General features: G+C 44.5%; 1 protein-coding gene across 2 annotated transcripts; it reads left to right on the top strand.

Annotated features, from left to right (window-relative positions):
* The first annotated feature begins 5442 nt into the window (after positions 1–5442).
* Positions 5443–13874, top strand: C1S (complement C1s). 2 transcript variants are annotated; one of them, XM_014253383.2, is made up of 12 exons: positions 5443–5584; positions 6029–6093; positions 6507–6711; positions 7814–7991; positions 8242–8367; positions 9002–9201; positions 9421–9574; positions 9807–9922; positions 10156–10234; positions 10482–10619; positions 11088–11162; positions 12623–13874. In XM_014253383.2, exons 2-12 carry the CDS (start codon positions 6089–6091, stop codon positions 13414–13416), a joined length of 2070 nt encoding a protein of 689 aa, XP_014108858.2. In that variant the 5' UTR covers positions 5443–5584; positions 6029–6088; the 3' UTR covers positions 13417–13874. The 2 variants fall into 2 exon arrangements, with proteins under 2 accessions (XP_014108858.2, XP_014108857.2); XM_014253382.2 differs by having other exon boundaries at positions 6016–6093.
* Positions 13875–14342: the final 468 nt, after the last annotated feature.

Below are 14342 nucleotides of genomic sequence, written 5' to 3'. Positions count from 1 at the left end.
TTCACTTAAAAAGGGACCTCTGGAGTTCTCAGATTCAAACTGCAGCTCACAAGCAGCATTCAAAGCTGGAGCCATTTGCTCAGGGCATTGCCCGGGTAATTGCTGTACATTTTCATGGTTGGAAAGCTCCCAGCCTTTCTGGGCTTCTGAACCAACGCTGAATCATCCTCTTTATCCTGGAGCATCCTCCTTATCACCACCCTTTAGGTAGCAGCACCAGCACCAGTCCCTGTTAGATCCCCCTTCTTGTCAAATCTGACTGGGAAAGGGACTGACTGGCAGCATGGCCACATAGACCTCATTTACTTAGGAGGCCAGACTTTGCCTCTCCTTGCCCTTTTCTTTTTTTTGGGCTAAATAAATCCGGATTTCTCAATAGCAAAGCTGTAGTCACCTATCCACTGGACTCTTCTCATTTGGTTCACACCTCTTGCACTGGAGAGTGAGGAAGTGTGTGAAGAAGGGGAGAGCCTGGCCTTCTCCTCCAGAAGTCCCCTGAAGGTAGTGTAAGGCTCCTGGATAGCTGACTCCATCAGGTTAGACTTTACAAACAGGTTTCTGTATTTGTCCATCCTAACTAGTGGACAAAATTGGCCACTTTTTTGCAAAGTTCACAGACTGGCTTTTCAAGGTGTATCTATCTCACATTTCCACATTCAGTTGTGTGCTTATGGTGTTTAGGCCACTTTCCTAAGTAGATCAGTTCTCTGACCATGACGATTGTCTGTGCCTCCTCAAGTAATGTTTGGCAAGAAATGATCCATTTAATTCTGTAATTTACTGTTGTCAGAGGAGAGTTTCAGAAGCAGCATCTGTTCCTGAGACTGCCTAACAATTTCCATTGCAAGATTGTTTCCAGTTGCTTGAAGTGTTGCTATATTCGACCTGTTTAGATTAAATGCTTGATAGTCACTTAGAGTCAGAACACAGTGGCTCTGAGAGTAGGTTTTAAGAGTCAGGTCATGATGAGTGTACCACTACTTCTGAGTAGTATTATTATTTTAATAATCAGGGCAGTGTTATTCTTGAGAGGAGGGGCTGTAGCAAAAAATCTTGATTTACCGTCCTTTAGATATACCATGATTTCATAACATTACATAGGTATTAATGTGAAACTTGAGGTTCACATGAGCTCGATGTAGCACCATGGGAATGCAGCTGCTGAAGCTTCTGCAAATCCAGTTCCACTGACTGTGTTCCAGTGGCTCATACAGCTTTCCCACACACCAGAGCCATGAGGCCCCAGATGCTTCTTCAAGATCTCCTGCAAGACTTTCCTTCCAGGACCATTTCTTGTATGCTGAGGAACTGCAACGGGAGTGTTGTGCCCTGCCTTGGCAGTGGCTCTTCTCCCAGGCAGGCACAGGAGCCTATCCTGATTGGAATGGCCATGGGAGAGGAGCTGGCTACTTGGGGCAAGGTGTCTATCTGGGCAGTGGGCTTAGAGCTGACCACTGAAGGGGAAGAGGAAGATACTGGAAAAGCCAGAGCCAGAATAAAATTAAGTATGACAGAAGTCTGCTGCTGTCAATAACCATGTCAAGGGAAACGCACAGAGAGAAATGTGGGGAGAGAAATAACCATTAGCAAGAGATGGAGTATAGAGGAAGAAGAGAGACTGCTTGGAATAACAGGCAGGTAAAACATGAAGATAAGTTTTCATTAGAAGGATGAATAGGTGGTTGTGGAGCCAGTGGGGGAAAAAAGCCAGGAATGGATAAATGACAAACCAGAGAGATGGAGAAATTGGAATTTGCTGGATTTTGGAGGCTGGAAAGGAGCAATATACTTGAAATCATGTCACCTTTTCAGTGTGAAGATTATTGAACAAATGAATCATAGAATTATTAGGGCTGGAAAAAGCCTCTAAAAAGATCGAGTCCAACTATTAACCCAGCAGTGCCAGGTTCACTGCTAAACCATGTCCCTAAGCACCACATCTTACGCATTTTCTGAACACTCCCAGGGATGGTGCTCCCACCATTTCCCTGGGCAGCCTGTTTCAATGCTCGATCACTCTTTCAGAGAAGAAATTTCTCCTAATATCCAGCCTAAACCTTGGGAGCTTGAGGCCGTCCTCTCTTGTCCTATGCGACGTCAGACCCCTTTTCTCAGGCACCGCCGGCTCCGTTCCCCCAGCCCCGCTCCACGAAGCGGGGCAGCCGCAGTTGGTGGCCCCCGGTACCGGCGGGTGGGCTCGGACACTCCGTGCCGGGACCGGGAGGTGTCACCCAGGGCGGGTCCGGGGAGTCATCACCCCCGACATCCATTCTGGGGCCGGGCGGGGCACTCCCGGGGCCGGGACTCCACGGGACCCGCCGGTCTCTGCTGCCGCCTCTCGGCGCCGCCGGGACCGGCCGGACGGGACTTGAGTCCGGGAGAACCGGCGGGTTCTCCTGCCGCGGGAATGTCGCCACTGCAGTTTACAGTCAAGGGGTTTCGAGGCTGAGAGAACTGGGCTTGCCCAGCCTGAAGAAGAGAAGGGTCCTTCCTCACCATAGCACCTCCCAGTGACTAAAGGGGCTTCAAGAAAGCTGGAAAGGGACTTCTTAGAGAGCAAGTAATGATAGGACAAGGTGGAATGGCCTTAACATGAAGAAAAGTAAGTTTAGAATGGATATTAGGAGAAAATTCTTTGCTATGACGGTGGTGAAGCACTGGCACAGGTTGTCTAGAGAAGCTGTGGATGCCCCATCCCTGGCAGTGTTCAAGGACAGGTTGGACGGGGTCTGAGCCCCTTCTTGCTCCAGTGGAAGAAGTCCCTGACAATAGCAGGAGGGTTGGAACTAGATGACTTTTAAGGTCCCCTCCAACCCAAACCATTCCATAATTCAGTGAAAGTAAGCCCAAGTATTTAGGAATATTTTACTGTAATGGGTGAAACACTCAGGGGTGTAGGGGAAGGAAGTCAAAAGGCAGCAGGCATCTCAGTGTGGTACAGAGCACTGAGCAGAGTGTTCCCAAGTCCCAGGTTTTACTGGGAGATGGTGGAAGCTTTGCAATGAGATGGAGGGAATAAAAGAGGTGAAGAGAATCTGGTGAAAATCCCCCTGGCACTGTTTGCAGAGAATTGTAAAAATCAGCAAATTGTATTGAATGGTTCTGAGCCAGAACCCACCTGCACTGCCAGGTTTTTCTGGGCTTTATCAAAGGCTCCCAGTTTAATGACTGGCACCAAAACTGGCCTTGGTCACAAGAGGGAGGTAGGAAGTGCAGCATGCAAGAAACCCACAAAACCTTCTTATTGGCAGAATGGGAAACAGGCAAATTATTGCCAAGGTCTTGGTAAATTGAGGATATTTTAGTTCTTACTTCTATATCCTTGATTCCCTGCTACTTGTATTCCCTCAGTTCACTTAATTGATGTTGTTTTCTCTTTTGATGTTTATGCCCTTTTTTTTTAATGCGCTGACTCAGTGTTTCCAGATAGAGATGTGTGTGACTTTTCTTAAGAACTTGGGAAGAACATTTTTTCCCAACTTCCTGGGGGAAGACAAGCCAGTCAAGCCTGTTTTAAATGGTAATTCTATGAAACTTGGAACACTACTGTACTTCATAACATCTGGCAGAAAGGTTACAGCTACACAACTCTGAGTCATTTTAAGAAAAGGACTGTCTTATGCAATTTGGGAAAAGTAGTATGTGGTCATGTAATTTAGGAATTTAAGAGAATGTGCATACCTCTGAGCAGAATTATATTGCAATGATGAATTTAATGTTATCACTTATTAACCTTAATGGCATGATTTGCCTCTTTTAAATTGTTATCTGACAAAGCTGTAGTGAATTGTGAAATATATTACCTAACTGTTTCATCTTAAGAGTTGAAAAAACAATACAGATTTAAGAAAATGCAATCAAATGTTGTATATATATTCAGCGTAAGTATATATCAATATTACTGGTCTTCTGCATAAATAGCATTATGCAGTTATGTGACCAGATAAAATGCAACTACTTCTTTAACTATCTTCAGCAATCTTTTTCTTAATTAACAGAAATGAATTGATTAATAATACATATTTCTTAATTAATCTATAAAGAATTATTAATATTCATACACATATTCATCTACCACTGGTACAGATGAGTCAGATTTATATTAAAATACAGAATTCCCTTGTAATGAAATGACATGCATAATATATCAATTCACATTCATTTTATTTCCACCATGCTCATTTTCAAATATGATTGTGGCTTCGAGAGTCACTGACAGGGTTTTTACATTGCACAACTCAGAGGAGAAAATATCTCCCTGTGATTTATTGTGTATCTTTCATCACTGTTTTCCTGTTCTCAAAATTCCAGTTCAAAACATCAAGCTGTGCTCCCAAGAGGCATCAAAAGTGAGATGACACTGTTTTCTTTCTCTTTCCATTCTCATTTTGACAAAGAAAACAGACTAGGCATGTGCTTCAAGCAAAGCCTTTATCCTGACTACAATGAAGTCAGTTATGATTCATCTGGAGGTGTTTCTCTCCCTTGACAATAAAAAGGAATCTTTCAGATGGGCTGTGCTAATGCACTTTGTCTATGGCCTGTTGAAACTTGAAGCACTTTCTTTCCTGTCTACAACAAGCTCTGAGTGTACTGTGCTGGCTGTAAAGGGTAGAGGCTGTAATGGAATTTTAGATTTTCATTTATAGTCCAGTCCCAGTGCAGCTGATTTGTGAGGAGGAGGGGGTTTCTAGAGTATTACCAACAGATATTTTAGCTTGTGTTTCGGTCTTGGCTTGTGGGCACTGGCTGGGCTAAGGGTCCTATCTGGTCTAAGTCTTTGAACTCCTTTCTGCAAGGCTCCTAGACCTAACTTGCTGCAGGGCTAAGTCTGATGAACATAACTGTGATGAACATGCTCTTTCTTACATGAGGCTAGCTTGGTAAATAAAGATGTAATTGAGTGTTCCTAGTCCTAAATGTGTCCCCATACAGAACCCAGAAAAACCATGTACTCCTACTCCTGCTGATCGCCTCAGAGAGGCAGAACATTGAATAGACCACTATTTTTTCTTTTTATTCCCCCCTAAAAAAGGGTCTCTGAAGCACCCAATGAGGAGCAGTAGCAGCAGCCCTGTGGTTGCAGTAAGAAGTGGCTGAACTTCACCAAGGGGATCTCTGGACATGCTGATCAATCAGGGTTTTCTATGCAGAAGCATTGGACTCTCCCTTTTCTACACCCTTTGGATGTTGTTCCCAACTTTAAAAAGGGAAGGGAACGAAGAGGAGCGGGAAGGCAGCCGAAAACTCTTTTCCCCTCCCTTTTCCCCAAAGTCATCTGATTTCCCGAAAATACAACCAGACCGGTGCGCTCCCCACGGCAACTTCTGCCAACAGGATTGTGCAACACTTTCTGGGAATTCCCCTTCCTGCCGGGAGCTTTCCAAGCCAGCATCTCACGCTAGAGGGAAGGCTGGGAGGCCGCATCCCACAGATAGAGGGTGCTGCGATATTGCGGATTAGAGCTCCCTCCCCCAGAACTCAGCTTTGGCTTAGTTCGGAGGAGGGCGCGCACAGGAAGAAAAAAGAGAAAGAAAAGAGAAGGGAAGAGGCAAGAAAACCAGACGTGAACTATGGAGAGAAGGTAAATATTGCGGGTATTAGAAAAGAGAAAGGAGGATATTCCCCAGCGTCGTTGTCTGACAGCTAGAAGAGTCAGGACAAGGCGCTTCCCAACCCCGGGGTCTTAGCACGATTTTTGGGGTGCTGGGAAGAATGGATTGGGTACGTTTGAGCGACGTGTTCTCTGTCTGAATTTGCTGTGCACCAGCACGGTGTCTGGATTAACTAATGGTCATAATGGGAGAGTGTGAGCACTGGTGAGTACCAAGACAGAGATTTTGTCCTTATGGATCTTAGCCTCCTTTCTTGATGCTTGGGTTTGCTGTGTGCAGGAAGAGATATAAACTTGCTTTTCAGGCAAAACCTTGACATAGTCTCCCCAGGGTGGGGTTTTAGGGTCTTCAACCTGTTTAGCAGGCACGCAGACACACAGGCAACATTAACCAATCACAGTTTTTTGTCCCAGAGTGTAGCTCCAAAGTCCAATTCCTGGAGGTTTTCAGAAAGGAAGAACTACTTTTTCCAGATGTGGTGAGTTACTAAATCTCAAGGTTTATTAGTAATTGCATTCTATAAATCATCTGTTTTCCCTGTAAGACTCTATTGATTTTCAAATCTGAATGTATCTATAGCCCAAATACCCTCCAGAACAGGGCAATGAGTAAGGAAGAGCACTTATGATCCATATGTTCAGCTCCTACAGCTTTACCAACTCTTACAGAGAGTGAGACAAGCAGAGAGCGCGACTGAGGTTGTATTCCTATGTGAAAAGCTACAGGAGGAAGACAAGCCTCACACAGCCACAGCACTGGCCCTTCAAACTCTGGAGCCAGGAGCTCTGCTGCATGCTATGTGTAGCCAAAGCCTAGCTTGTTCACTGGGGCTGTGCACATATGGAAATGGAGAGCACTACTGCAATGTCACCTTCCCTTCTCTTTCCTCAGGTCCCTGATCTTCTTCTGTCTCCCTGTCTGGGCTGATGCGGCCTCTATGTATGGAGAGATCTTGTCACCCAACTATCCTCAGGGGTATCCCAATGATGTGAACAAAACTTGGCAAATCCAGGTCCCTTTGGGATATGGTATTCACCTTTATTTCACACATCTGGATCTCGAACCATCACAGGACTGTGAATATGACTTTGTGAAGGTACTGTCCATGTCATCTGGCGAGAAAAAGACAAGAAAGCAGGTTAGAGCACAGAGCAGCAAAGCTGTGCACATAGCTCAGAGCTGGAAGAGGGGTTAAGCACAGCCTTCCTGTTCTGAGCTCCAAGAAGTCCAAATGACTGGGTATATCTCCACTAACAGTCATGAAACAAATTCAAGTTTGCTTTATAACCACGTAAGTGTTGTCTGCCAACTGAGTGTCCCATTTATGCCCCGCCCCCATCCCATGTTTCTCCATATTCTTAGGAAAAGCCTTAGCCACAACTGACACATCTCCATTGCAGGGCATATTCCTAGCCATTGAAGTGTAGGTGTAAAAAGACCATTTTCTTCATACAATAGTCATCTGTGCCTGAAATTATTTGGAATTAATGGATGACTAGCCATAGATGATTTATTGCAAACAGGAATTGTTTGGAAAGGATGGGGGTTAAAAATAATCCATCTGTGTAGGGATAGTGGTCACTCAGAAAAAGTGCTGTGGTCCCTTGCACCACAGGCTTTTTTGTATCTATGCACCACAGATTTCTTAAAACCAGCTCTGCTCTATGTTGTCCCACAAAAGGCACAAAAGATCAAGCACTTCCACACAAACAGACAGAAACAAGACTATCCTATCTTGCCATAGTTCTGTGTGAAAAGGGGCAGTAAGGTCAAGTGCAGCACCAGAACATCTTTGAGGAAGACCAAGGCGGGACAGAGGGATGAGTGTGCTCTGTAATAACCTGTGTCCTTTTGCAACAAACCAATGAGCCTGTTAGGCTGCTCTGTGGACTCTCATTGTTGGTTTTGCTGCTTTGAAATACAGTGTTTTGGTGGGTTTTTTTTGTACAAGTGGGCCTGAAGAAAGGATGTTAACAGTCAACAGTGTGGATTAATTTGTATCTGAGAAATTAAGACAAGTATTTCACTGGGAAGACAGTAGGAGGGAGCACTCTTGAAGTGTCTTATGAATATCATGAAACTGGCTGTCCAGGGCCTCCATTCAGCTGCACCTGAACACCTAAAAGCTGAAAGACTCAAGCACTGGTAATTCCACGTGTTGCAGTAGCGAGGTGAGGTGTCTCTGAATTCCTCTGCAGATTGTGTCTGGTGGCAATGTTGAAGGCGTGCTTTGTGGGCAGAAGAAACATCGTGCCCCAGGCTCCCAGATTGTGGAGGAATTTCATGTCCCTTACAGCACCCTCATTATGACATTCCAATCAGACTTTTCCAATGAGGAGCGTTTCACTGGCTTTTCTGCCTACTACATTGCTGTGGGTAAGGTTAAAACAGCCTCCTCTGAATCTCTGTAGTGTCCAGGCTGGGAGGAAAGATGACAAGAAGGGTTTTTCTTACAGAAATGCCTTATATAAAGAGATCCCAGTAGACAGAGCTGCTTTCCAGTATGGCCAGCATAAATACTGTCTTAGACATGTCTTTTCCTTGCTGTCCACTAGTGTTTGTTTCAATTCCTCCTGCCCTCAGGGCCCTCTCCTAATTTGGCTGATTCACCTTTTCACCCTTGCAGACTTGGATGAGTGCATGGATTTTGTGGATGAACCCTGCAGTCATTACTGTAATAATTATATTGGAGGTTACTTCTGCAGCTGTCCACCAGATTATTTCCTCTATGAAGATAACAAAACTTGTGGAGGTAAGAGAGGTGCATGAATTGTGGTCAACAGCAAGAATTAATTTAGGCCAAGTGACATATTGCACTTGGAATACTTTATCAACCTTCTCAGCCATTTGTGACAGGCATATTTTGGGGGAAAATCCCATCCCAATGCAAATCTGAACTGCAGTAGACCGTGGTTTTGGGGAATTTCTATTAACATATTCTTAACAATTTTATTTTTATTCCTGAGAATTAAGAAACTACTGAGCGACCTTCTTTAAAGACTATGATAGAAACCTTTCTTAGCATACTGCTGTCTGTGAATCTTTAAATCTCTGACAATTAAGGACACAAAAATTGCCAATGGCTTGGCTTGAATCAAAAAGCTGCAAGATCACAAATGGTACTTGTTGAAAGGAGTATAATATGAGGACCCAAGCATGAGAAAAGGAAACCTAAATTTCAGGTGGAGGGTAAAAAGGAGTTAAAGCCCCTGGCTAACTGGATAGAGAGGTCCTGGCTTCAGTTTCTGGGGAAGATGCAATGTTGTGACATGGTTATTGCAGGTATCTGGGCAGACTGGGAATGTGGTGGAAGAGTGAGAGCTTGTCAGGTGCACACATGGACCATTTCCTTTCTGAATCTACTCCTGTCCCTTCCTTAATCCTAGTGAACTGCAGTGGCAATGTCTTCACTGAGTCAACAGGGGAGATTGCCAGCCCCAACTACCCCAACCTGTACCCAGAGAACTCTCGGTGTGACTACCGAGTGGCTCTGAGCCCAGGCTACTTTGTGGTGCTGACCATCCGCAGCGAGGACTTCGACGTGGAGCCAGCCGACGCCAACGGGATCTGCCACGACAGCTTAACAGTAGGTGTGCAGCTTAGGGAGCTTAGGAGTCAGGGTGCTCTGGATCTCCCATCAATTTCCTCATATTGAGAAGACTTTGGGACTGCTTAACTTTATTTTCAATTATGTTGGTGTTTGGAGTTTGCGGGAATACATTAGAATATGTATTGAGTGTGTATTTTAATAGCTCTGTCAATACATTTGGCATCTCTCATTTATTCTTGTTCGGTATCTTCCCAGATTGTCTCTGGAGAACAGCGTTTCGGTCCCTATTGTGGCAGCAAATTCCCAGGTCCTCCTGAAATCAAAACCAGGAGCAACATTCTTGACATAAACTTCCAGGCAGACCAGGGCACACAGCACAAAGGCTGGAAAATACGCTACTATGGGGACCGTGAGTAAACGCTTGGGAATGTGTTCGCTCTGCTGCTGAGTTAGGGACAGGGTTTGTCCCAGGTCACATTCATGGCACAACAGCATGTTAACATGTTCACAGCTGCTGGTATTGAGTAAGAGTATGCCTGCTTACTTCGGGAAAAAAATCACTGGGGAGAAAGAAGCTGGGAGCTGAAAGGAAAGGAAATCTTGAACCAGTTCATCACTGATTTCCACCTATCTTTTCAAAGCTGTAACCTGTCCCATGAGTGTCATCTCCAACTCTGTTCTTGACCCAAAGAAGGACAGGTATATCTTAAAGGACATTGTGAAGGTGACCTGTGTGGAAGGATACGAAATTGTGAGGGTAAGTGAAATAAAAAAGCATATGTCCCCTCTGTCCCGCTCAGCGACATCTTGAGGCCATTCCCATCAGGGGCCCTGATTACGTTTGGGAACCCAAAGTGTTCAACACAGCAGTAGTAAGAGGAAACCTCTTCCAGCCATTGCAGTATTTTGAGGCCCTTCCACTGGATCACCTGTGTCAGACATATTTCATGTCCAGAGACTTACATGGATCATGTTGGGTTTTTTTCCTAGCAACGAGACAGCATCACAAGTTTTCTCTCCAGCTGTCAGGAAAATGGTGAATGGAGCAACTCCCATTTGAGCTGTGTTCGTAAGTGACCTGTGTCTGTACTGTGGGAAGGAAACTGGAATGGAGTGTTTAGACTCTAGATCCACTGTATCTCCAGACTAGGAGGATGCTGAAGTACTGGGATGTGAGCATGCTGAAGGGACAGAGAAAGTGAGCCCCCATGACTGCACAGGGATTAGAGAAGCTGAGTGGTCATACAAAATAATCACGTTGTTGAGTGAGGGTGCTCCTTTGATTGTATTTGATCCTTTTTGTTTCTCCTCTACAGCTGTGAACTGTGGTGATCCCCCTCCTGTTGACAATGCTCAAGCCTCATATGTGTCCGAAGTCCACGAGCCTCTGTACACGGCTGCTGTCCGCTATCAGTGTGAGGCACCCTACTACACCCTAGAAAACAAAGAGCATGGTGAGCATTGCCTCTGCTGCACAGTCATATTCCTTTGGTTAAAGGCCTAAGAAATGGCTCTGGCACCAGAAATGGGGCTGGGATTTTATGCTGGTGTGGGGTTGCAGGCAGTAGTTTTGTGTTGTTTCTGTGTTTAATACACTCTAACAATGCCTGGGCTGTTGACCTCAAATGCATTAGCAAGTCCTGTCTCCATTTGCCTTGTGAGTGAACCCTGCAGGTTTTTGTCACACGTAGCACAGAGTTCTACGTGGAAAAGTAAAGGACTCAAGAATTAGAGTCATTGTTAGATGAGGTTTTTCCCAAAAAGGGATAGAAGCACCCTAGGTAGGGAGATAACAGTAATGTTGACCAAACCATGCTTGCTTTGGAAATAAGATTGATATATCATATATAGTAGTGTTATTAACCCTGCATTCATCCTGATTGTGCCCTTATGGAACTCTTTTTTCTCTCATGTTTTCCAAGTGATATATCAGTGTTCAGCCAGTGGAGAATGGGTCAATGAAGAGATGGGAACAAAGCTACCAAAATGTGTCCCAGGTATTACCAAATACTGTATGTGCATGCAGCATATGAAGAACACTGCTTCTTTCATCTCTGTATTTTTCTTTTCTTAACTTCCAGCTGATAAAGAGAATTTTAAAACCTGTATACTCTTCACTTTAACCTCGTAGAGGAGGCAGCATGACTTGACCTAGTTGTACATGATGCCTGTTCACTCCTCCAAAGCCCCAGATCCTCACTGGCAAAGTACAGGATCCAGGTGGAGGAGATTCAACTCTCTTGAAAGTTCAGTCACAGCTTAGACAGTGATTTGGATTGTACAAGTACACAGTGAAAAAGGCAAATTGAAAGATAAAGCTTGGGGAATTTACTGCCCGAGAGGAGGCTACAAAAAATTTGAAGCCAAATTCTTCTCAGTGGGACACAGCAATAAAAGGCAATGACAGGCTTGAGTTGCAACAAATGAAATTCTGATTGTATCTAAGGAAAAATGCTACCCCATAGCACTGGAACTGCTGTCCAAAGAGGCTGGCTAATCACTACCCTGGGAGATGAGCAGAAGTTACCTGTCAGAGCGCCTGACTAACCTGGCTTTGGAGTTAGGAGGACAGTGGGGAGGGCAGTTAGGGAGGAACAGGTTGAATTAAAGGCACTGAGAGTATCTTCCAGCCTAAATCTTCCTATGATTATGTGAAATTCTTTAACAAATTCTGCTTCATGCAAATTAGAAGCCATCTGCTGGCTATAGTTCCTTAATCTCTGATTTTCTGTCCAAGGATTCAATGCAAACACAGCAATGTGGTAAGAAATCAGTTTCCTACCTACGTCAGAGTGACCAGTCTTATTTATGTCCTTATTATTAACATTCTGCAGAATGTTACCAAACATTTTGCTCAAAAAGCGTGGGGCATCTCTGCACCCAGAAGACCCACAGATAAGATTCCCCCACTGCTTAAGATTTTACAGATTTAGAGAATGCAGAGGCAAAATGGTAAAACATCAGTGACAAACCTGAACTCTTAACCTGAGAGTATCTGGAGTTCACAGAAAAAAACAATAAAAATTGAAGAACAGTGTCATATATCTAGGAAATCAAACAAGTACTTTTTCAAAGACAATCCCTTCATCTAAAGAGCATAATTCAGCAAAAAAGAAATGCCAACTAGAAGGCAATTAAATTGTGAGCTTTGACATACCTAACACTTTCAGGGTGACAACTGCTTTCTAGAAAACTGAATTTGAGAATGAGCATTTTAAATCTAAATTGAGTGTTGATAGTTTTCTTTCTAGGATTTTCTTTGATTTCTCTGTAAATACTAATTGCAAGCTCTATGGCATAAAATATAAACATGGTTACTCAGATTCAAAAATTATTTAGAGGACACAGGAAGCGGGGGACTGTGGGCTTTTTAGCAGTACTAAAGAACCTCTGTTTGTAACTGCTAATTCTCCCATCTGGTCTTTATCCCATCTTTCTTTCTTTCTTTTCTTTCTAGTCTGTGGGGTGCCTAGTAATCCCATCCGAGACACAGGAAGGATTTTTGGAGGCACCCGTGCAGAAAAGGGCAACTTTCCCTGGCAGGTGTATTTCAGTGACCCCAGAGCAAGTGGAGTGCTCATCTCTGACAGATGGGTGATGACTGCAGCTCACGTGCTGGAGGGATATGACAAGCCCACCATGTATGCTGGGGTAATCGATGTTCGTAGAGAATCCCTGAAGTGGGAAGCCCAAAAGCTTATCCCCGAAGCTTCGTTCATCCATCCTGATTGGAAGGAGGAGCCCACAGAAACCAGGATCGATTTTGATAATGATATTGCACTACTGAAGCTGAGGGATCCCGTGAAGATGGGTCCAAACATCTCACCCATCTGCCTTCCTGGTAAATCACCTGAATATGAGCTGCAAGAAGGGACTCTGGGCTACATTGCTGGATGGGGCCAGAGAGAGAAAGGAAGGCTCCCTGCTGATCTTTGGAAGGCCCAGATTCCCGTGGTGAACATGGACAAGTGCCGATCTGTGAAACCAGACAACTACGATGGTTCCGTCATTTACATATTCACCGACAACATGATCTGTGCTGGTGGTGGCAAGGACAGCTGCCAGGGGGATAGTGGTGGAGCCTATGCCATCCAGGATCCTCTGAACGCCACCCGGTACTATGTGGCGGGGCTCATCTCCTGGGGGCCAAAATGCGGCACCTTTGGTCTTTACACCAAGGTGGCACGCTACGTGGACTGGATCAGAGAGACCATGAGCGAGCACGAGGATGAGGAAGCTCGGCAGAAATAGCTGTTCCTCCTTTCAGCACCGTCACCCTTTCTAAATGGGATGGCTGCATGTGTGGGCCGGCCCCTGTCCGCACTGTGTTTATAGTGGGCAATATGTAACACATTATAACTCACCGCGCCTATGCTGAGGGGAGAGTCAGGAGCGTGGATCTGTTTCTCCCTCTGTCATCATGTCTGGGAAGGGAAATGCCCTTTCTTCTGCCCATAGTAGCGTAAAAGGAAGACATTATTCTGAATAAAGAGACTCCTTCTGCTTCCTTTCATTTTTTTTTCTATCCTATCTTTTCCCACTTGGAGAAGACCTAGCTGTGCCCCATTGAAATCAGACAGGGAGGTTTCCATGAAGACAAGAGAGAATAATTGTTGGTTCCCAGGGAAGGCTCAGAGCCTGGTTTCTGATTTATGTATTTCCTGACCTGTTCAGACTATCTAACAGCATTAAAGAATGTCCAAACTGCCTTTTGTGCAATGTGCTATTGTGTCTGTAATGCCTTTCTTCTCCTCAGTCTAGACCTAGTTCTCCTTGAAACTCCCTAAATCAAGTGTCTAATCATATTCTGACCCTGCCAGCTTTCATCAAGCTGGAACTTGTAGTACCTCACCTCTGTATCAGAGTATTTATAAAGTTCTTTTGAGATGGTTCCATTTCACTGATCAACCATTACCAGCAATGAGGACTTCAGACTTCTGAATTAAGCTGAAGAGAACAGACATCTTCAAAAGAATTTCATTCACCTGTCCTCAGGCTTTATTTTTTTCAAATTTTACTGTGTTAGGAAAGAAAGCAAGCTTTATTTTTCTCCCAAACCACCATTTTCTCTTGATTTAGGGAAGGAATATTACATGTGTTAGAGGTATTTTCTGCTCCTTAAGATCCTATATCACTCACAGACATCCTTCCACTGAGATTGATCAGGGAACTGGTAC

This window comes from Pseudopodoces humilis, chromosome 2 (assembly GCF_049639895.1).
Source record: "Pseudopodoces humilis isolate 2021_Gansu_Grassland_sample_001 chromosome 2, ASM4963989v1, whole genome shotgun sequence".
Lineage (NCBI taxonomy): Eukaryota > Metazoa > Chordata > Aves > Passeriformes > Paridae > Pseudopodoces > Pseudopodoces humilis.
The sequence above is the reverse complement of the archived record's forward strand: the minus strand, read 5'-3'. Positions and strand labels throughout refer to the sequence as shown.

Coding starts and splice junctions, on each gene's coding strand:
- C1S (XM_014253382.2), top strand. Junction 6,712..7,813: donor GTGAATATGACTTTGTGAAG/GTACTGTCCATG, acceptor ATTCCTCTGCAG/ATTGTGTCTGGTGGCAATGT. Junction 8,368..9,001: donor AGATAACAAAACTTGTGGAG/GTAAGAGAGGTG, acceptor CCTTAATCCTAG/TGAACTGCAGTGGCAATGTC.